Source organism: Schistocerca nitens, chromosome 9 (genome assembly GCF_023898315.1).
Source record: "Schistocerca nitens isolate TAMUIC-IGC-003100 chromosome 9, iqSchNite1.1, whole genome shotgun sequence".
Classification (NCBI taxonomy): domain Eukaryota; kingdom Metazoa; phylum Arthropoda; class Insecta; order Orthoptera; family Acrididae; genus Schistocerca; species Schistocerca nitens.
The window spans coordinates 446927852-446950301 of NC_064622.1; the positions used below are offsets into that span (position 1 = coordinate 446927852).

The window sequence follows — 22450 nt, forward strand, 5'->3', positions numbered from 1 at the left end:
CTTGTAAGGCGAGTCTCTTCAAAACATAGCAAGTGAGGTAGGGGGATTAGCATAACAAGTGTTAAAGACTGAAGAAAATTTAGGAAAACTCTTGAAAGACATGTAGTGATGATTGATGATAAAAAGAACTGAAAATATGTAAGACTTTGAAGAACCCTAAAAGTGAAAACTTTTCAATGCTTTGTGGATGTGGTTTGAACAGAAGAGTAGAAAAATAACTCTGTTATCTGGACCAATCATTGTTTGAAAAATTAGATGGAGACAATGTAAATTGAAGTTTACGGCGAGTGAAAGGTAGCTATATGGGCAGAAAAAACTACATGGCACTCAAAATTTAGTTAATTCCAGCGAGAAGCTGTCAGCTGGCGAAACAGCTGCCAATGAATTCGTCCAAAATTTGAAAACATAGTTAAAGAGCTTAAACTGTTCACTGATCAAGTGTCTAACATTTATCAGTTTGACTTACTGCAAAACGCTCCCTACAAGAACTCTCGCTGCACAAAATGAGTCAGTTGTGTGTCAATGCAATACTGTAATCATGTATGTTCAGTTGTTAAACTTTCAATCGCAGTAATATCATTTTACTGTGCGGCACAGACATATTTTACATTACAGGCTGTACGTTAAATTTAGTGTAAGATTTTTTTTTAGTGTGTGTTGATGTTTTCTTTCAGTTTTTTACTGTTTTAACATGGAACAATTTTTCAGAAAGTATTTCCTGTTGAAAATTAAAGTTGTACCACACTGTACTGTGATACTACAGGTCAATGTTCCTCTGATAGTCCCACCCGTTTTTCTTCCTGACCATACTGCCCAACCTGCAGAAGTCAGATTACTGAGTTTCTTATATAATTAATTTGTGTTTCACGTTTCACATTAATAAGTCTCTCTCTCTCTCTCTCTCTCTCTCTCTCTCTCTCTCGCTCTCTCTTGCACATGCGCCTGCGCGCGCACACACACACACACACACACACACACACACACACACACACAGCAGTGCGCACACGCACACACACACACACACACACACACACACACACACACACAGCAGTGCGCACACAGTTGGTTATTTTCTCTCTGTGTTATCATTTGAATTTGACATCAGTTTTATCAACAAGCTGTTGACTTTCTTTTCTGAAATTGTAGTTTGAAATCATCTTTCTACTGGAATAGGTTTGTACTACAGTATACAGTATTGTGATGATATATACATCGTCAGTAGCATTTTGCTACTCATTTTAGAACATAAGTTTTTGCTATTATTTTTGGGCAGAGGTTTAAAGTATTTTGTAATCCTGTAACTTGCTAACTTTATAACAAAAAATTGGCATCTGCATGGGTTAGTTACTAATAAGAGACCACTGACAGACAGGAGCTTAAACATTTTTAAAATCCTGACTGATGGAACACCATACTAAATGCTACACATCATTATAGTAAGAAGAAAAGTCAACTTTGCGTAAATGCTGGTCATAGCTGTTGGCTCGGAATGCTTTCAGTATAAAGACAGTAAATTCATGGTTACAGTAAGCTAAATACCACTTTTCCTGAAGATTCTAGTGGATGACAACTCCAGTGTAAACTATCTCATGTGACTGTGGCTAAAAAAGACTATTTTTTCACAAAAGTTCTCACTGATGTAGGGTGACAGGAGGAGCCCTTCTGATACACCTCACAATATCCGTACCCTTTGTGACTTTCTTAATTTTAAATGAAATGCCACTTCTGTCTGGTCTCTCTACATTTCTTTGAACTTTCATTTTCAGATAACTGACCTTAAATTTAAGTAACGAAAGTGTTTCATGTTTTTCTCATAGTTGGCCCGATGAAATCATATTGGTTACTTTGTTCATAGCGTTAGACATGCATAAAAATTCATTATTTTTTTCAGCATATGGTTAAAATAATTGCAACTTTGATCAGTTGTTAAAGATGAATTGATAATCCAATTTTGCTTTCAGTTCTCTTGAAGATAATCATTTTTATGTTTGTAACTGAGCTTTTGTTAGGTGTCTTTTTCTGCCCCACAGTAACATCTTCCTTCATTAAAAACTGGATATTTTGTTAAACAATTAAAATGTGAATCTTTCTTTTGCAGCAAAAAGAAATGCAGATACGGAAACAGTTTAGGGAAACATGTAAAATACAAACTCGGCAGTACAAGGCGCTCAAAGCCCAAATCCTGCAAACAACGCCAAAGGATGAACAGAAGGCAGTGATAAAGAAATTAAAGGAAGAGCAGCGGCGAAAGCTTGCATTGCTAGGTGACCAGTATGAGCAAAGCATAGCTGAAATGCTTCAGAAGCAGTCGGTAATTATCTGGAAAAAAATTTTATATTTTACTTTACAGGAAAAGTATGAAATTATTACCTACATAATACTCTAAAATTTAAATAGAAAGTGTATCTATGTTTCAGTAGATCACATGTGGCAGCCATTACTTGACGCCGATTAATTTTTCATTATGCATGTCGTTTACAAGTGCTACTTATTAGAAAGATGTTAAGGAAGTGTGATTCTCCGGATGTATGTGAATATCTGTGTTGCACTGTTTCCAAATGAACTCTGGCATACTGGTGTAATTGTGTTTCTCACTGTAGAACAGATTTAAACTATTTCATACTCCACAGATATTTGCTGAAGATGTCAGCAGGCAACACACTATGAGTTCCGTGAGGTAGCAAGCAGTGTTTTTCTGTAGTGGTGGACGAAATGCAAATTACATTCTCAGGCATTGTCTTTAGCTGTTACTACCCACACTGGAGAAAGCCATGCTCAGCTCACCTAAGTATACTAGTTCAGTACACAGTGATACCCCTATTTTACATTACCGTGGGGTCCAGACTTGAAAATCGCAAAATTGAGGAAAATGCAGAATCGAGGAAAACATTAACACTCCCAAAATACGAGCAAAAACAGATGTAATTGGTATATATATGATTAAAAATCATAATCCTCACCAATGCGTTGTATAAAACCTGCATAAGTGAATGAAATTAAATGTACAATACAGTACTTATACAGTAATTTGTAGTAATGAATTTTGTCGCTTCTTAAAAGTTGACAGATGTGCAACATCAAGAAAAAACTTGTCAAAAAATTGAAATAGGTATATGTGTACAAGATAATCGAGCTACTTTCCGATATGATATGAGCACAAATTATACGTCAAAACACACATTTTTGAGACATTTTTTCTTTGTGTTCACCCAGAACAAAAATTAATGAACATAGTGAATTAAACTGAAAACTAAAGTACAGTGAAATGTGTCTGAAACTAACATGGAGGTGTGTGTGTGTGTGTGTGTGTGTGTGTTTTCCTTCTGTAGCCAATGGTAGCCTTAAAGCCATGTGCACACTAAGATTGAAATGTGTTTCCAGCTGTTTGATGTGGACACCATTTGAAAACATCTTTCAAATAATAGAAACATCTGTCCGTAGCAATGTCCATACAGATCAAAGGAAACAATGTGTTTCAGGCCAGCTACAGTATGTCACTGTTGCATGGCAATAGTGTATGTTTATATGTCACATTCTGTCTCATCTGTTGTACAGAATTATTAGGTGTTTTGTTTTCTCTTGCTGTATTAAGTTTTTCCACTTGAAAAAATAAATAAAGGAAATTAAACATCACACAGTGGACGAAGCAGCAGACAGTTCAGTTGTTATTGTTGTACCTGGCTGACAGCTGCTTGTGGAATATATGAAGCAAGCAGTGCAAGAACAGCAATGAAACAAGACACTCTGCACAAAAACTGCTGTTGCATTTGGTAGAATACTGTGTAGAAAAGAAAATAAGGTCATTTGTTGTGACTTTTTTCAAAATGTGAAATAAATGCTCAAGGCTCTGAAATGAATCTCCTGTTGACAAAAAAATAAAACTAACAGCATGTCTGGTTGCAATTGCTTTTCTGAAATTTGTATCTTTTTTAGCTATCTTCTGTGGTGTCACCGCCAGACACCACACTTGCTAGGTGATAGCCTTCAAATCAGCCGCGGTCTGTTAGTATACGTCGGACCCGTGTATCGCCACTATAAGTGATTGCAGACCGAGCGCCGCCACACAGCAGGTCTTGTCTAGAGAGACTCCCTATCACTCGCCCCAGTTGTACAGCTGACTTTGCTAGCAATGGTTCACTGTCTACATACGCTCTCATTTGCCGAGACGACAGTTTAGCATAGCCTTCAGCTACGTCATTTGCTACGACCTAGCAAGGCACCATATTCAGTTACTAACAGATAATATTGTGAATCATGTACTGTCAAGAGCGACGTTCATCATTAATGGATTAAAGTTAAGTATGAAACTAATTACGTCCGCTTTCTGAATTCTCATTCCTTGTCATGTTCCAGATCTCACGTCAGTATAGTTCTTCCCTCTTCACGCCAGCCTGCGTGAGCTAAAACGCGTGCATTTCGGCCTCTACTAGTAACACAATGTTGGCTCTACTGCCAACTCATCTTCCATATTCAGTTCCCATATGTAGCAAGTGTTCCCAACCAGTTCTTCTTTGGTATGTTATTGCTCACCAAAGATTATGGCTGTATGCAAACCAACAAATCCATTTTATACAACTAAATCTGATTTTCTCAACCATTAACCAACTACTATACAAACTCTCCATAAAAAATATCGTAGTTTTAAAAACAATTGCTAAATTCTTTGATAAATGCTGCTTTATTCTGTAAAACTACAGAACACTGAGAGGTGCTTATGGCCTTCAGGTCACAAGTCACAATAAATATATGTAAAAAAAAAAAAAAAAAAGGATGGATTACAACAACGTCACTAGTGGGCTTTCGACTTTTGCGAGCGCTTGTGAACAACTCCTGTGTGAACTGTGTGCACTTCAATTATTCATTTCCTTCGTAGTGTGTGACGTATCAGCACAGTATGCCATTTCAAAGCAGTGGTGCATTGAAAGTATCATATCATGGATCATCACACTTATCATTAAATATCAAGTAACAAAGTATCAATGATGTAAGCTTCAAGAGATTTTATGATAACTAATGCACAATACAAAATTCAGATGGATAAGCTGTAGCATAATGGATAAAATCATGATTAGGTGTCGCATCTCACTGCATGCCAGTATTTTTTTCAACTTAGTGTTGTTATAAAGTTAGTTATGATTGTAATACAGTATGTTCTGCAATATTCAGTGGTGTTAAAATTACTATCTGGTTAGAGAATGGAGGATGAAATAAATATTTGCCTGTTTATTTCCAAATGTGTGGCGATGTGTGAGTGTGTGGTTACGCAGAAACCTAACAGGACAGCTTACATTCCTGCAAGTGAAGTGAGCAGCAATAAAATTCATATTCTTTGTTCTCACAAATACTTCATTGTTTATTTCCTAATATGTGACAATTTTTGAGTGTGGGGTTAGGCAGGAACCTAAGAGGATTGCTTAAAGTGCAAAGATAAGCAATAATATTCATGTTCTTCCTTCTCACAAATATTTCGCATGTTGTGGAACCACAAACATGTTCCCCAGAGAGTTCTTGATACAACTGAGGTTCACCTGTCACTAACATCCATTAACATCAACGTGACACTATAGAATCAACAAATCCATAGCCTCATTCCTGGTCACCTTCACAGCCCCACCATGTCACGATTATTCAATTTCTGCAAAAAGTAGTGTGAAACGTACTCAACATCATTGCACCATGAAGCTAAACATTGCAAGTTGTGTTCGTAACATCAATTGTGGATTATGTCAGCATTTCCACCCTCAAGTCCCTCCTCTCTGCAACAGCCTGAAATATTCTGTTAACTCTGCCATCACTCCTGGTGCGAGTCATCTGTCTATTGTGCCACATGTAACTCATTCAGTCACATCAGGTGGCAGTAGGAAGAAAACAGGACAAAGTCAAGTGAGACTTTGAGTAAGAACATAGAATCGAGTAAACTTTACTAGAAGGAAATGTAAAAACTGGGAAATTTTAGCATTGATCTTACGGGTTTTTCACAGGGGCCATGAATTTATGGTGTAAAATCGCCGTAAAGTAAAACTGAAGTTCCACCGTAACTACATCCTTGGCTAAATGTTGGCCATGATAATTTGGAAATGGAAACTTGCCATAAAGTTCATAGAATATTTGTTCCACATATGGTTATCTGTGCCTAAAGAAATTACTGAGTGGAGATCTGTTTTGAACTGCAAAAATCCCTCAGGCCTACAATTTGCTAGATACCATCATCTTCAGCTAGGACATGTAGTGCAGCACCTCAAAGCTAAAGGGCAAATGACAGTGGATGGAAAATGACGTGCCATTTACCAATCATATACTTTTTTTTTAAAAAAAAAAGCAGGGTAATCACCATCTGTGATGTGCAATTTTTTTTAGGGAACGAGCAATTTTTTTGTATTACCTGTGGCCATGAAACCTGTAAATTCAGAACACAATAATATTGTGCTAACTAAAATGAAAAGCCAAATTTTGAGGATCAGGCCATTGGCTGCAACCTGAGAGTGCCAGACTGTATACCTGTTTTATCATCACAGAGCATTTGATTTCACTGTCCTCCTATATCTACCATTTACCATCCTCATCTGTTTAGGAATTTGGAAGGCGTCTGGCAAAATTTTCTAGAGGGGAATTGACATAACTGCTCCAAGAAGTTGGCTTCCTCTGGTTCGGAGCTGGAGTGCTGCATTAAATCTCATCATCTTCATCACATGCAAGTATGCAAGAAATAATTGAGTCCTGGGTTCAGTTCCCATTTGTGTAGGGGTTTCTTCTTTGCCCAGGGACTGGGTGTTTGTGTTGTCCTCATCATTTCACCATCATTCAGGAAAAGTGGAATGCCTGAACTGTGAAAAGATTGGGATTTTGGATGGTTACTGGTAACCGCACTTGAGTGCCCCACTAACCAAGTATCATCATCATCATCTGCATACAAATTGCTAAGCAACTGAACCTTGTTTTGTTTAGTTGTGGTATATTGCATTCTCTGTATCTCAAAATAGTTGGCATGTAAGTTTAAGAGGAAGTATTGCAGTCAGAACAACTTTCATACACCTATTCCAAGATATGCTTCATCTGGTCCATCTCAACTCGCCAAGCCACCTTCCTAGATGTTGATCTCTACCTTTCAGATGGCTCCATAAATACATCTGTCCATATCAACTGCGCCAACCACCAATAGTACCTCCTCTTTGACAGCTGTCACGCATTCCATGTCAAAAAGTTTCTGACATACAGCCTCACCATCTGTGAATGCCACATCTGCAGGGGAGAGCAGTCGAAATATACTGGAAACCTTACCAGTGTCTCTTCTGATAGGTAATATCCCATCTGGCTGATCTGTAAACAAGTCTCCCATGCCACCTGCTGCTCTGACACCAGTAAACCTGTTGACCAGCCACTGACCAGCACCCCTGTGATCGTCCAGTAGCACCTTTCCTTGAAAAGCTCAACCCCATCCTTCACCAAGGCTTCGATACCTCACCTCATGCTCTAAGATGACCCACATCCCCCAAAGTAGTGTACCATCACCCACACCCTACAAAATATCCTTGTCCATCCTTATTCAAATGTTACTTTCAGTCCTGCACCCCCTTGTGTTGTTCGCTTGTAGTGAGACCCAGATGCAAAACCTGTCCTGTACACCCATCCTCCATTTCCTACCACAGCCCAATCACAGGCATTTCCTGCCAAATAAAATGCAAGGCCACACGTGAAAGCAGCAATGTTATATATTAGCTATGGAGTAATTGGTGCACAGCATTCTATGTGGACATGACAAGTAACAAGCTGTCTATGTGCACAAATGATCACTGCCAAGCTGTGGCAAACTGCAAACTTGACTGTCCAGTTGCTGAACACACTGCTCACCACAACACAAATGACTTCAACAGCTGTTTCACTATGCGAGTTATTTGGATACTATCTTCCAGTGCAAAACTCTCCAACACAGCCTTCATTCTTACAGTCCCCCTGGTCTAAACCTGCCTCACTTCTTCTTTTCCTACTCCCTTTGTCCATACCACTCCTTCTCTGTCCAAGTAGGGCACTGCCTTCTCCCACTAACCTTTATTTCCCCATGCAGTGGGAGCTGGATTGTACATTGTTTGCAGCTCATGATGCGTTCCCTGGTCACAACAGGCTCCATTACTGTAAGCTGCAACACCTCACAAGGCGAAACAAAGATATCCTCCTTGCACATTTTAATGCCATTTGGGCATCGGGTCACTTTCCTGATTCAAGGAGTGAGGCAATTTTAATTCCTCTTTTAAAACCTGGAAAAGACTGTACAATCATAAGTAGTTACCATAGTGTTGCCCTCACTAGCTGCATGGGAAACACCTTGCAGCAGACGGTCAACTGCTGCCTTCTCTGGATTTTAGAATCCAGGCAACTCTTAGTCACTTTCATTGTGGTTCAGGAGATATCGCTCCACCTTTGATAACCATGCCCTCCTGGAGGCAGCTATACAACAGGCTTTCCTACACCGGCTTCACCTTTTAGGTATATTTTTTGACATTGAGAAGGCCTATGATACTTCTTGGAGGCATCTTATGCACGACCAGCTTCACGGATGGGGTTTTTGTGTTTGTCTTCCCATTTTTATTCAGTCCTTCCACTTGGCACGATATTTTAGATACCAAGTTGATGACGTTCTGTCTGATCAGTTTGTGCTGGAGAACAGTGTCCTTCAAGGGAGCAAGTGTTACTGTCTTTGCCATAGATATTAACAGCATTACGCCCATAGTGAAAAGTCCTGTCCAGTGGTCTTTGGTGTGAATGATTTCTCTGTGTTTTGCTCTTCTTCAAGCCTCGCAGTAACAACGTGGTGTCAGTTGCAACTAACTCTTCAACATTTGGATGAATGGGTGCAGAAGAGCGGTTTTAAGTCTTCCACTGAGAAGTCTGTGTGTGTGTGTTCTTTTTAACCACTCTCGTTCCATTTTAAACTTTCCTGAGTTGAGGATGAGGGGCATTGTCCTTACTTTTAAAGACAGAGTGGGGTTTCTGGGCCTCATGAAGGGATTTTGTTGGCCACTGGGGCATTCAGAACAAGCCCCATACCAAGCCTCTTTGCAGAGGCTGGTGAACAGCCACTCCATGTCAGGCAACTGCTACTTACGGTGCACCAGGTGTTTAAAACACTGTCCACAGCTTACATACCCCCCTACCATACAGTTTCTCAGGCTTCACTAGAAAGGCTTTTTTGTAACTGGCAACAGACAACGAGGCCCTGTGGGATTCATCTACAGGATTGCCTTCTTGAGATGGGTGTGGCTGGTCTTCATGTTTTATATCACAGTGGGAGCAGATTTCCACCTTGGCTTCTCCGGAGGTCCAGACTAATTTAAAGGAAGGTCATACGCCAGATTTTACATTTCAGTCTCTGGTTTTTAACATTTTAAATTGGCATCACAGTTTCACAACAGTGTACACTGATAGCTCCAAACAAGGGAATTCCCTCGGCTGCTCTATTGTGTTCCCCAACCATGTCACTGGGTTTTGCCTCCCTGACGAGTATACTGTTTTCTCAGCAGAGCTCTACATGATCCTGAAGGAACTGGAGCAGTTAGCGTCGTATTTTGGGGCAAACAGTTGTCATCTGCTCTGAGTCCCTTAGTGCCTCACAATAGTTGCAGAACCTGTATCCAGCTGAGTAGTTGGTGTGGACGATATATGACCAATTGTACTTACTCCAACGACAGGGTAAGCAGGTGTCTGTATTCTGGGTGATATGTCATGTAGGGACAGGGGGAAATAAACAGGCCAATCGGGTTGCCAAGGAGCCCTGTAGAGGACAGGACGTGGCATAGTGTCGAAGTCCCTTACAGTCTGTTATTTCTGCACTACGCAGGAAGTGCTTGCAGTTGTGGGATGAGGAATGGTTGGCGGTGATGGCCACTAAGCTGCGGTAGGTGAAGTCAACAAGCTGGCCGTGGTGTTCCTTCTGCCAGTTGCTCAGGTGGGATGAAGTGACCCCTCACATGTCTTAGAATTGAGCACTGCCCTCTCACACATAGCTTTTTACTTCAGCAAGAGTATCCCCTGTTTTGTGATGCTTGTGGCATGCAGATTTCTGCCATATTTTAATGGAGTGCATTTTATACTGTGATTCAATTTTAGCTTATGATGAGACGAGTGTGACTAAGGTTTTAAAGTTTTGTGATGTGTTTGGACTCTGTCCTAAATTTGTAGGCTGGAGATTTTAGTGTATTCCAGAGTGGCGGGCTTTTCCTTTCTTTATTCTTGCGATCAACCAGCCACATCCACCTGTCATATTGTTTTAGTGCCTTATACCACTTTCTCCCTGTGCCTTTAATGTTTTACTATTGACGCAATACTTCGTTCCATGATTCTGTGTAGGTACACACATAGTTTTCCAACTTCTGTTACCTGTGTTTTATGTTTTACATGCTGTTTTATCTTCCTGTTTTGTGTATTTTACTGACGCACATCTCAATCTGTTTTTGTCTCCCCCCCCCCCCCCCACTCTCTCTCTCTCTCTCTCTCTCTCTCTCTCTCTCTCTCTCTCTCTCTCTCTCTCTCTCTCCCCCCCTCCCTCCCTCCTCCCCCCTTACTCATTTTCAGCCCCTTTATCTTCTCTCCCCCCTCCTTTTGTTCATCTTCACCATTCTCTGTCTTTTTCTTCCTTGCCTTTTTGCCTCTTCAGTTCAGTCCCTACTTCGTCTTACTGAATCCATTGTTGTACCCTCTGTATTTTTTTCATCTTGTTGTATGGTCCCAAAGTCATCTGTCCAAAGACTTCTCTCTTTCCTGCTACCCCCTCCTTGCTTCATTCCCTACTGCCTCCTTATCTCTGGCAACTGCTTTCACGACTACAGTGTCAATAATTAGTCTCGCTGTGACCATGGAAGAGTGCATTCGGATGTTTGGTTCTGTGTGAGAATATGTGTACTCTTGCAGGAAAAAGATCTATTGCTCAAAAGCTAGGGTGACTGTTGTCTTCTTTTGTATGTTACTATGCTCCATGCATCTAATCATTATAGGTGAGTGGTTGCTTTTACCTAACTTGTCAAGTGGGTAGTTCGCATGCGCATGCCTCTTCCTCAGTGGGTAATGAGTGCCAGCGCACACTGGTACGGTGGTGCCGTGTACTTCTCTCACACAGAAAAGTTTTTGTTTTCAGATTTAAAGTCATATTGGGTGGGCATGAATAAAGTATATTTAAGAAGTTAATGAAAATTTTTTCGCAATTTTGCAAGTTGTTTTCAGTGTGCAACATTTTAACGCAAGGTGCTGCACGCAGGAAAACTCTGCATTCTGCACTCCATTATGTCATGTGTTTGTAAAAGCCTTTTCTCATGCACGCCACACACCTCCTTGTTGGTCTTTTCTTTATTGTGGGTGACAGGTTGTCTGGAAAATGCCTGGCTGTAAGGTGTGTTGCTTTCGGTGTCCTTGGTGTCCTTCCTACTGAGGGCCTTTGTTGTGGTGAAGATACAGCCAACTGTTAGCCAAAACTAATATAAAGCTCATTCTACTTTGTTCACCACCATGACGCTTATCCAGAACATATGCATTGAAGCATGCAGCATCCAACAAGTGGCAGAAAAGCTTCTGATAATATTTTTTTAACCTGCTTCTAGTTGTGTTATAGCTGTGCAACTGAGATTCGCACCTGTCCACACCTTCCATGTTCTTGTTGTCAATGACAACATGTGGCTTTTCAACAATCCCCTTCTTTGAATTTGCATTGATAAATGTAACATCATGGAAGGTGCTGATCATAACATCGTTTCTTTTGTCCTTTCATTTCATTACCATATGCTTGCTTCTGTACCCTGTTATGTACTCTCCTTTCTTCAGTTTTTCCTTTTTTACAAAGTCAAGGAACCCCTTTCTGTCTTGTTGCATTGTGCTGACAATGTCACTGTTATTGTTGGCTAGTTTGTCTACCAAATCTGGGATTTACCAGTTGTCAAGATAAATGCAGTGACCTATTCCAACTAGATCATGTGCTAGCTCAAAAACAATTCAAGAGATTATTGTTTGCTGTGAACAGTGGCTACCATAATTAGTGTCCTTTCCAGTGAAAAAATAATGTCCCACACATTCCCGCAGCTGCTTTCGCAGAGTTCGCTTAATTTGAGGCCAAATCTGCTGCATTTTGATAGAATAAATTGCCTCCACCCAAGCTGTCCTTCTAAAGCAACAACTATTCATAAACGGTGATGTTCCTTTCTGGCATGTATACAGATCTGAATTTATGCCGCAGATTCTCCATAATCATATGAATTTTGAATAGTTTTCACTGAGGTGCCTATTGGATCATACGAGGTATTGTCAACAAAGTGGAAGAATTTCAATAAAAGATGAAGCTGCTTTTCACTCACCAGTTTTCTGAAAAAAGGTGTGTCAAGTGATTCTCTCTTTGGAAAATACATCTTGTATTCTGGTTTGTGAACAATTGCTTGAAGCATGAGCATTCCAATCAGTGTTTTTACCTCATCCCTTGTAGCATCCTGCCAGCTGCAATACCTGAAGCATGTTACTAAATTCTGATGAGAAGCTATGAACTGTTGTGCATATAGGTTTGTCTGTTCAGCTATTGTTTTGCCCAAAGCATCATTCACAAGACACAAAGCAACTCATCAAATCATATTGTTTTAGAGGCACAACTGTACCACTGAATAGATATTGATAACGCACTGAACAAGCATGTGCAAATGCAGTAGGTACTATTTGCTGTAGTAGTGTCTCGCCATCAAATGTTTTTGGGTTGAAGTCACTTTCACTAGTTCAACATCCATACCTTAAAAACTTTCAGAACTGTCAGTGAAATTATCACTTTCAAAGGCATCTGCTCTATCTTTGAATCTGATAAACAGCTTCTTTTCGCCATTGCAAAACATCACTCACTGGTGCGGTGGAAAACCCAGAATACACAGTAATGCCTGAAGAGAACTGCCATATAGTGGTTGAAGCTCAACTAATACCACAGTTTCAATGGCAGAGTGATAACTCGTCAGTCCCTCTAGCTGCTGGCCACAGAATGCTGTGGGCGGATATATCCCTCCAAACCACTGTGAATTAGGAGAGCATGTACAGATACATCCATCATGCCCATTTAAAGGATTACATTACATATTGCTCCATAGAAGAATTTCCAGCATTGTTAGCCTGATAAAAGTATATTTATTTCTGGAATAGTTTTAGACAAATGTTGGGATGGGTGGGTGCTTCAGTAAAACCACAGATGATTTCCTTTTTGGTGCTTGTCTATCGTGCGAAGAATGAATGATGAATGCTTATAAACTCCTTTCCTACCATCAACACAACCGCCCCCCTCTCTGTGCCCCCCCCCCTTACACACACACACACACACACACACACACACCAAATAATTTTTGCTGCCGCAGGCTGTGTCTTGTCAACCTGTGCATTCTTTCAAACAGTGGAAACTCCAGGTTGGAATATCAAAAATTACTTGTCATAAAGATGACACATTAAGTTACAGACATGCACAACTAAAGGCACATACGCATTAGCTTTTAACCTCAGCCTATGTCAGGAAAGGAAACTAGTGTTCATTCGCACATGACCGCCATCTCTAGCAACACAGACTAGAATGCCAAGTCTGTGGCCAAAAGCTGATGTGTAAGTCCCCAGGGGTTCAGCCTTTGGTTGCTGCGTACGGGCTTGGCGACCCGGGATCCTGAGCCGGGGACTCGTAAGTGCTGTCATCCTCTGTTACTGTAATCTCTGGGCATGCTTCAGTGACCAGTGTGCAGCACAGTGGTGGAATGTTGTGTGTTTCAGAGAATGGGGTCCTTGTCTTCACTGCATGGACCACAAGAAAGGTACACACCTCTAATAAAAAAAAACACACACTTCAACATAAAGGTGGCTACGTACTGATGAGGTAAGTAGCTGCCCCCCACCCCCAGTTGTGTAAGACGTGCTCAGGCATGCTGGGCTCTGCCTGGGTCAATGGTTGTTTCCCTTGCATCTCGTGGGATCCCTATGGAATGGTCTCGTCAAACTACCAATACCGACAGGACAGATGTACCGTCAGGTAGTACCTACACCCACTCATCAGAGAGAGCTTGGTTGGTTAGTCCTCCCAAAAAGGAGTCTCAGAACCATAGTACCAGGGCATTAGTGTGCCACAACACTTGCATTGTAATAAAGTGAACAGGAGGAACCTCTGAGGTGGTCTCCCCTTTCTATATTCACAAAGCATTGGGAAGTATTGCTGGGTCCCTAAATGGTGTCAAACAACTTTGTAATGGAACACTTCTAGTTTAAACTGCTAATTCAAACCAAGCTTCTGGGACCTAAGGCCTTAGGTGACTACCCAGGTGAGGCTGAGTTGCACGAGGAAAGTTAATGACAGATTGTAAAAAATATACAACATTTGTTCTAATGTTTACTACTACAGAGTTACTTCAACATATCCTTGCAGGCTGTATCCATCTTAAAGTTCGCCCATTTGTTCCTAAACCAGTCGGATGCTTCAGATGTCAAAGCTCAGCTTGTCTGTCCTCTTTCAGAATACTGCTGCACGGTGTGGGATCCTTACCAGATAGGACTGACGGAGTACATCTAAAAAGTTCAAAGAAAGGCATCACATTTTGTATTATCGCGAAATATGAGAGAGAGTGTCACACAGAAATGATGCAGGATTTGGGCTGGAAATCATAAGAAAGGCGTTTTTCGTTGCGATGGAATCTTCTCACGAAATTCCAATCACCAACTTTCTCCTCCGAATGCGGAAATATTTTGTTGACACCGACCTACATAGGGAGAAACGATCACCACGATAAAATAAGGGAAATCAGAGCTCTTACGGAAAGATATAGGTGTTCATTCTTTCCGCGCGCTGTACAAGATTGGAATAATAGAGAATAGTGAAGGTGGTTCAATGAACCCTCTGCCAGGCACTTAAATATGATTTGTAGAGTATCCATGTAGATGTAGATGTACCACTATGGCATGTAATGCGAGGGCTGCGTGTGACAATTGTGGATGCTCAGCTCACGAATCAGGCAATTCATGTACACTTTCTTCGAAATGTTTAAACTGTCCTGGGATCACCCAGTTTGGAGCAGAAAGTGTGAGGTTTACAACAGGGAAAGGAAAATTTAGGAGTTGAAAGTCAAGAGACGCATACCTTACGGTGATGGTAAAAAAAAGGTTTCAAAGCTACGCATTCTCTGATTTTTGCTACTACTTTTGCATAAGCCCTTAAGATGCCAGTCACCTAGTGTGATGCCTCCACACGAACTCAGACCATAGATTCAACTACGATCACATGCACTTCTCATTGGACCTGTGGGGGAAACACTACACTTGAAACAGAAGCCGTTGGCAGTGGGCTTAGGACCTAAGCCACATACCACAGCCCACCATCAGAAGCCTACTAAACCATCCCCTCAACCCAAGCAACCACCTCCTCCCATAAGTTAAGAAAAATGTCCTTTGAAAGGTAGTTCCAAGTCAAAGAAAGTGGTAATTAAATCTTCGGGTCAGCAAGCTCCCTCCCTCTCTGATGGAGTCTATGCTCTTGAGGGTACGGACTTCCAGTCAGAGGAACCGGAGAGCTGGGAAACGGTTAACTTTCCCCCTGACCTCCCCAGTAAAGCACCACCTCCGAGGGAGAAAGAAAAGAACAACTGTTGATAAACAATGGCTTCCACAGGGATTTCCATGTTGCAGTGGAACACATTTGGAAGAATTGCAGCTCCTGGTCCAGGAGAAACTGCTCTGCATCTGCTTGCAAGAAACATGTCATAAAGTCACCAACACACCTGCAATTTGGGGTTATCACTCCTATGGGAAGGATGATATTATTGAAGACAGGTCTAAAGGTGGAGTGGCGGTTTTCATTGATGACAGATGCCACTCCTCTCCTGCCTTACCACACCATACAAGCAATTGCCATGAAAGTTCTTGCACCCTTTAATATCACAGTGTGTTCTTTGTATCTTCCACCTAATGATTCTCTTTATGCAGATGCACTCCCATTCCCATTCCTCATTGTGGGGGACTTCAATACACACAATGTGCTGTGAAACTCGGCTACCACTTGCTCCAGGGGTCGGATAATCGAGCAAGTCGTCCAGTCTTAGAGTATCTGCCTTATGCATATGGGTCAGATGACACACTTTTCCACAGCTAAAGGGTCTTTTTCAGCCATTGACCTTTGTTTTTGTTCCCCAGCTACTGCAGACTTAGTTCAGTGGCTATAGATTTACATTCTAGTCACCATCTGCCAACTTGGACAGTGCCTGACAGGAGACAACGAAGATGGATGATACAAATAGCAGATTGGTTGCTGTACAATCGACAGGCCATTTTTGAACAAAAGTATTCTGCATAGGAGACGGTAGCCTGTATCCTTGTGAGATCCAATGGGCCGCCGTAGAGTTCTTTCCCTGGTCTAGTAACTACCTCAGATGATGGCCTGTACCTTGATGGAATGATGCCTATCGATTGGCAATCAGGGCCAGATGAACAGCTCTGTGGAACTCCAAACACTGTCCAACTACGGAGAACCTTCAAGTCTTCAGATCTGCGAGAGCACATGCGAAATGAGGGATAAAACAATGGAAGAGGGCTTCCACTGCACAAGTTTCGGACTCAATAAGGCACATTTCAGGCAAGGGCAGTACACGTCCCATTACAGACTTGTCAAGTAACGCGATCTTCATGGACACTCCAGAAGACATGGCTCAGGTTTTAGCTGAACACCTTTTTACTGTCACTATGTCATCCAGACAAGCTCCTGCTTTTCAGGTGTTCCGTAGGACTGCGGAGATAAGAAAGCTCAATTTCTTCTTACATAATGAGGAAGTCTACAACCTTCCATTCTCCATGTGGGAACTGTGGCCACCGACGTTGCTCCCGGACCTGATGAGATCCATTAGGCCATGCTTTGTCGTCTTTGCCCTGAAGCGAAAGGAGAGCTCCTTTCTTGTTTCAATCAGATCTGGTTTGATGGGCAGTACCCCACTACTTGGAAGGAGGCAATATTAATTCCATTCTGAAAACTAGACAAGGACCGTAGAACACCTAACAGTTACCAGATTGTAGCCATTACCAGTTGTACGGGTAAGAAACTTGAATGTGTGGTCAACCGCTGCCTCGCCTGGTTGCTTGAATCCCAAGGTTACTTGAGCCGCTCCCAATGTGGTTGAGACTACCGTTCCACTCTTGACAACTTAATTCTACTGGAGATGGCAATACAGGAGTCCTTATGCCAAAATCATTTGGTTTGTGAGGGTTGTTGTTTTTTTTTTTTTTACCTTGAACAGCATATGATGCTCCTTGGAGGTAAAACATCCTTTGCCAACTTCATGAGTGGGCACTATGTAGACTCCTGCTACTTCAATCCTTTCTAGAGGACGGGCACACTATACAGCATCGGAGATGCCCTGTCTGCCTGCTGTGTTCAACAGAATGGGCTCCCCCGAGACAGTGTCCTTAGTGTCACATTGTTTGCCATCACTATCAGTGGCATTTCCTCTGCAGCCAGGAGCCCTGTTAAATGCTCTTTGTTTGTGGATGACTTTTCAATCTTCTACTGTTCCTCTGTTCTTACAACAGTGATGAGGCAGCTACAGCTGACCATTAGGAGTATGGAAACCTGGGCCAGGACAACTGGTTTTCGATTCTCACTGGAGAAGGCTAGTTGTGTAAATTTTTACCGTGCTTATCAAATCAAAGTTTAAACCAACCAGTGCTCACAATGGGAGACAATATTATAGGTTTTCAAGGACTTTTTGAGCTTATTATTTGTATCTAAATTAACTTGGCTCCCACACCTGAAAGATCTATAAACAAAGTCATTGAATATTTTGAAATGCCTTAACGAAAAAATATATGGAGCTGATGGGTCCTGCCTCGTGCGGTTTTATAGGGCATTTGTTGAATAACATTTATATTATGGCATTTTGGTCTACGTATTGGTCCGTACTTCCTACTTCAAGATTTTAGATGCTGTCCAACGTGAGGGCATTCGAATGTCAACAGGAGTCTTTTGTACCAGACCAGTTGAGAGTCTGCATGCAGAGGCTGGTGAACAACTACTCTGGATTCAGCAACATATCTTTTTGACTTGACAGGCACTGAAAATCTCTGTGTCATTTCATTAATTGGCATTTAATGCAGTGGTCCAACCCACCTTTGAACGGCTTTTCAGGAAATGTCTCCATCCAACCAAGCCATTTGGGATATGGGCTACAAGCTATCTCAAGGATCTGGATCTATGAGACATCCAAATACATAGCCAAAGATGGAACGCGTTGCCGCCTTGGTATCTTCAGAGGCCCAAAGTCATTTTTAAGCTTGACATGATACGAGAAAAGTAGTACTCCAGATTATGTTTTTACAACTTTGTTTTTGTTCGTTTTAAATACATACCATAGTTTTTTCTTTGTACAGGTGGATCCCAACAAGAGAATGTCTTCGGTTGTTCTGCTGTTTCCCTGATAGGAAAAGTGTGTCTTCTGGAACAATTTACAAATTATAATGTGGAATTATATGGCATTCTGACGGAACTTGAGAGGATTTACAGACATCACCATACAAAGTTTCTTGTCTGTTTTGACTCACATAGTGCATTACAAGCACTTCACCAAATGTGTACAGTAGTCCAGCTGATTCAGCTCATCCACGACTCCTTACAGTGGCTCCAACATTGTGGCGAGGAGGTGCTCTTTTGTTGGGCACCTGGCCACATTGGGATACAGGGAAACAACATGGCTGACAAAGCCACCAAGGAAGCATGTTGGGATGGTTCTGTCCATCAGTGTCCCATCTCGTTGGGTGCCATCACCTCATTTTCTGACACACACATCATGTGTCAGTGGGAGACTGAATGGTTGCAGGTGGCAGAAAGCAAACTGTGGTCACTCAAATCAACCACATGGGCATGGTGAACTTCATGTCAGCCTCACTGCTGGAAGGAGTTTGTGCTTATCAGACTGTGCATCGGACATAGCCCTTTAACACATGGCTTCCCCCTCCGATGGGAGGATCTACTACTCTGTGAAGTTTGTTATGTGCCACTTTCAGTTCAGCATATTTTGGCAATGTGTGTCTTATGTACTATTAGAGCAGCCCTCAGTCTCAATGGAGATCTGCCCACCATCCTCACAGATACTGATTCTAGTGTTGCAAGAGGTGAACTTTTGTGAACTGTCAGGCCTCATCCCTAAGTTGGTTGGAACGGGAAGCAGACTTTAGTACATTACAAACTGCTCCACATTTGGGGACAGCCTTTGTCCCCACCAATGAGATTGGAATGCTCGCTTTTCATCAGGGTGCTGATGACCATTATGTTGAGGGCCCCTGACATCAAATAATAATAATCATAATAATAATAATAATAATAATAATACCAATTATACTATCAAGTACAGGAGTCATACCACACAATATTCACCAGTACATCAATGCAATACAGCTACATCCAAACTTATATATACAACTACAGAAATCCGTAATTATTGATACATGTTCAATTACCCGAAAGTTCCTAAATGCAATATAACGTATACCATACAGTTAAAAGGAAGTCACGCTTGATCAAGGTCCACGTCACTTTCCATTTTTAACCAGACTTAACGTCTGAGAAAGTAAAGAAATAATAATAATAATAATAAATCCCGTGGAGGCCCGGGAAAAGAATAGGCCTCCGGTATGCTCTGCCAGTCGTAAAAGGCGACGAAAAGAACAAACCACTAATAGGGCTAACCCCCCTTTTAGTGTGATGAGTTGGTTCAGGACAGAACTAAAGAAGCCTCGGACAAGCGCCATCATGGTCGGGGACGACGCTTGAACCCTATGCCCGCCCACAATGGTAACGACACTGCTAGCCAACTGGAAAATGATTTAAATCCAAATAGAGGTGTTTTGCAGGATATGCTTCCTACAACCACCCTAGAAGGAAAACAAAGGCAGAGGATGAGATGGTCAGATGAAGTTAATCGACACCTCATGTTCTGTTATTACCAAGCAACAAACTTAGGAACCAACACAACTGGATACAGATCACAAGTATACACAACATTTATTACCAGATACCCAGAATTAAATTTTTTAACAGAACAACGACTAGCTGATCAGATCCATGTAATAATAAAAAATAACAGGATACCCCAGTCAGAATTGGAAAACATCAAACAACAAGTACAACAAATACTGGAACAAAATAATGTGCAAACAGAAGAAGAAGAAAATACAGTAATGGACTCGAACATCCCAGAGCAAACAAACAAAGAACAACACGCATCAATTAAACAATCAGAGGAAAACGAAATCTTGCGACAGCCACCAGAACAAGCACAAATAGAACACGAAGTGACACACATGTTAGATATAGAAGAAAAATTTCAGCTGACATATATAGAATACAAAGACACAAATACAGACATTAGACAATTCTTGCATAGACTGCCAAGTAACCTACAAGTCGAAACAACAATAAAAACATTCAACACAATCATACACAACAAAATAAATGAATATACAACTATGGAAGAGTTACAACTACTTGTTTATATAGGAGCACTCACTACACTAAATATACGCACTAGGCAGAGATCAGAACCAACCAACACACAGAAGAAACCCACAAAACCAGCATGGCAACACAGGCTACAGATCAGAATAGAAAAACTGAGAAAGGACATCGGACAGCTAACACAATTTATAAGAAATGAAATGTCAGGAAAAAAAAACGAAAAAGGTTAGGTAAAATCTCACAACAAGAAGCGATAGAGCAATTAGATGAGAAGAAGCAGAAATTACAAGCATTGGCCAAACGACTTAGGAGATACAAAAAAAGTGAAAATAGAAGGAAACAAAACCAAACATTCAACGCAAACCAGAAGAAATTTTACCAGACAATAGATAACACACACATTAAAATAGACAATCCACCAAACATAACAGACATGGAACACTTCTGGAGCAACATATGGTCAAACCCGGTACAACATAACAGGCATGCACGGTGGATACAAGCAGAAACAGACACATACAAGATGATACCACAAATGCCTGAAGTGATAATTTTGCAACATGAAGTCACCCAAGCTATTAATTCTACTCACAATTGGAAAGCCCCTGGAAAAGATAAATTAGCAAATTTCTGGCTAAAGAAGTTCACCTCAACACATTCACATCTAACTAAATTATTTAACAGTTACATTGCAGACCCATACACATTCCCTGATACATTTACACATGGAATAACTTATCTGAAACCTAAAGATCAAGCAGACACACCAAACCCAGCTAAATATCGCCCCATAACATGCCTACCAACAATATACAAAATATTAACTTCAGTCATTACACAGAAATTAATGACACATACAACACAGAACAAAATTATAAATGAAGAACAAAAAGGCTGTTGCAAAGGAGCACGAGGATGTAAAGAGCAACTGATAATAGATGCAGAGGTGACATATCAAGCTAAAACTAAACAAAGGTCGCTACACTACGCATACATTGATTACCAAAAAGCTTTTGATAGTGTACCCCACTCATGGTTACTACAAATATTGGAAATATACAAAGTAGATCCTAAATTGATACAGTTCCTAAACATAGTAATGAAAAATTGGAAAACCACACTTAATGTCCAAACAAATTCAAATAATATCACATCACAGCCAATACAGATTAAGCGTGGAATATACCAAGGAGATTCATTAAGTCCTTTCTGGTTCTGCCTTGCTCTGAACCCACTATCCAACATGCTAATTAATACAAATTATGGATACAATATCACTGGAACATACCCACACAAAATCACACATTTGCTATACATGGATGGTCTAAAACTACTGGCAGCAACAAATCAACAACTCAACCAATTACTAAAGATAACAGAAGTATTCAGCAATGATATAAATATGGCTTTTGGAACAGACAAATGTAAGAAAAATAGCATAGTCAAGGGAAAACACACTAAACAAGAGGATTACATATTGGATAACCACAGTGACTGCATAGAAGCGATGGAAAAAACAGATGCCTATAAATATCTAGGATACAGACAAAAAATAGGAATAGATAATACAAATATTAAAGAAGAACTAAAAGAAAAATATAGACAAAGACTAACAAAAATACTGAAAACAGAATTGACAGCAAGTAACAAGACAAAAGCTATAAATACTTAGCTATACCAATATTGACCTACTCATTTGGAGTAGTGAAATGGAGTAACACAGACCTAGAAGCACTCAATACACTTACACGATCACAATGCCACAAATATAGAATACATCACATACATTCAGCAACAGAAAGATTCACATTAGGCAGAAAGGAAGTAGGAAGGGGATTTATCGACATAAAAAACCTACATTATGGACAGGTAGACAATTTAAGAAAATTCTTTATAGAACAAGCAGAAATCAGCAAAATACACAAAGCAATCACTCATATAAATATATCGGCTACACCACTGCAATTTCATAACCACTTCTAC

General features: G+C 40.8%; 1 protein-coding gene across 4 annotated transcripts in view; it reads left to right on the top strand.

Annotated features, from left to right (window-relative positions):
• LOC126202874 (serine/threonine-protein kinase Tao) overlaps positions 1–22450 on the top strand; it is a 233712-nt gene that overhangs the window by 191109 nt on the left and 20153 nt on the right. For all 4 annotated transcript variants that reach the window (XM_049936910.1, XM_049936913.1, XM_049936911.1 and 1 more), the window contains one exon: positions 2099–2311. In XM_049936910.1, coding sequence (XP_049792867.1) covers positions 2099–2311 — 213 coding nt within the window. The remainder of the gene's footprint in view (positions 1–2098; positions 2312–22450) is intronic.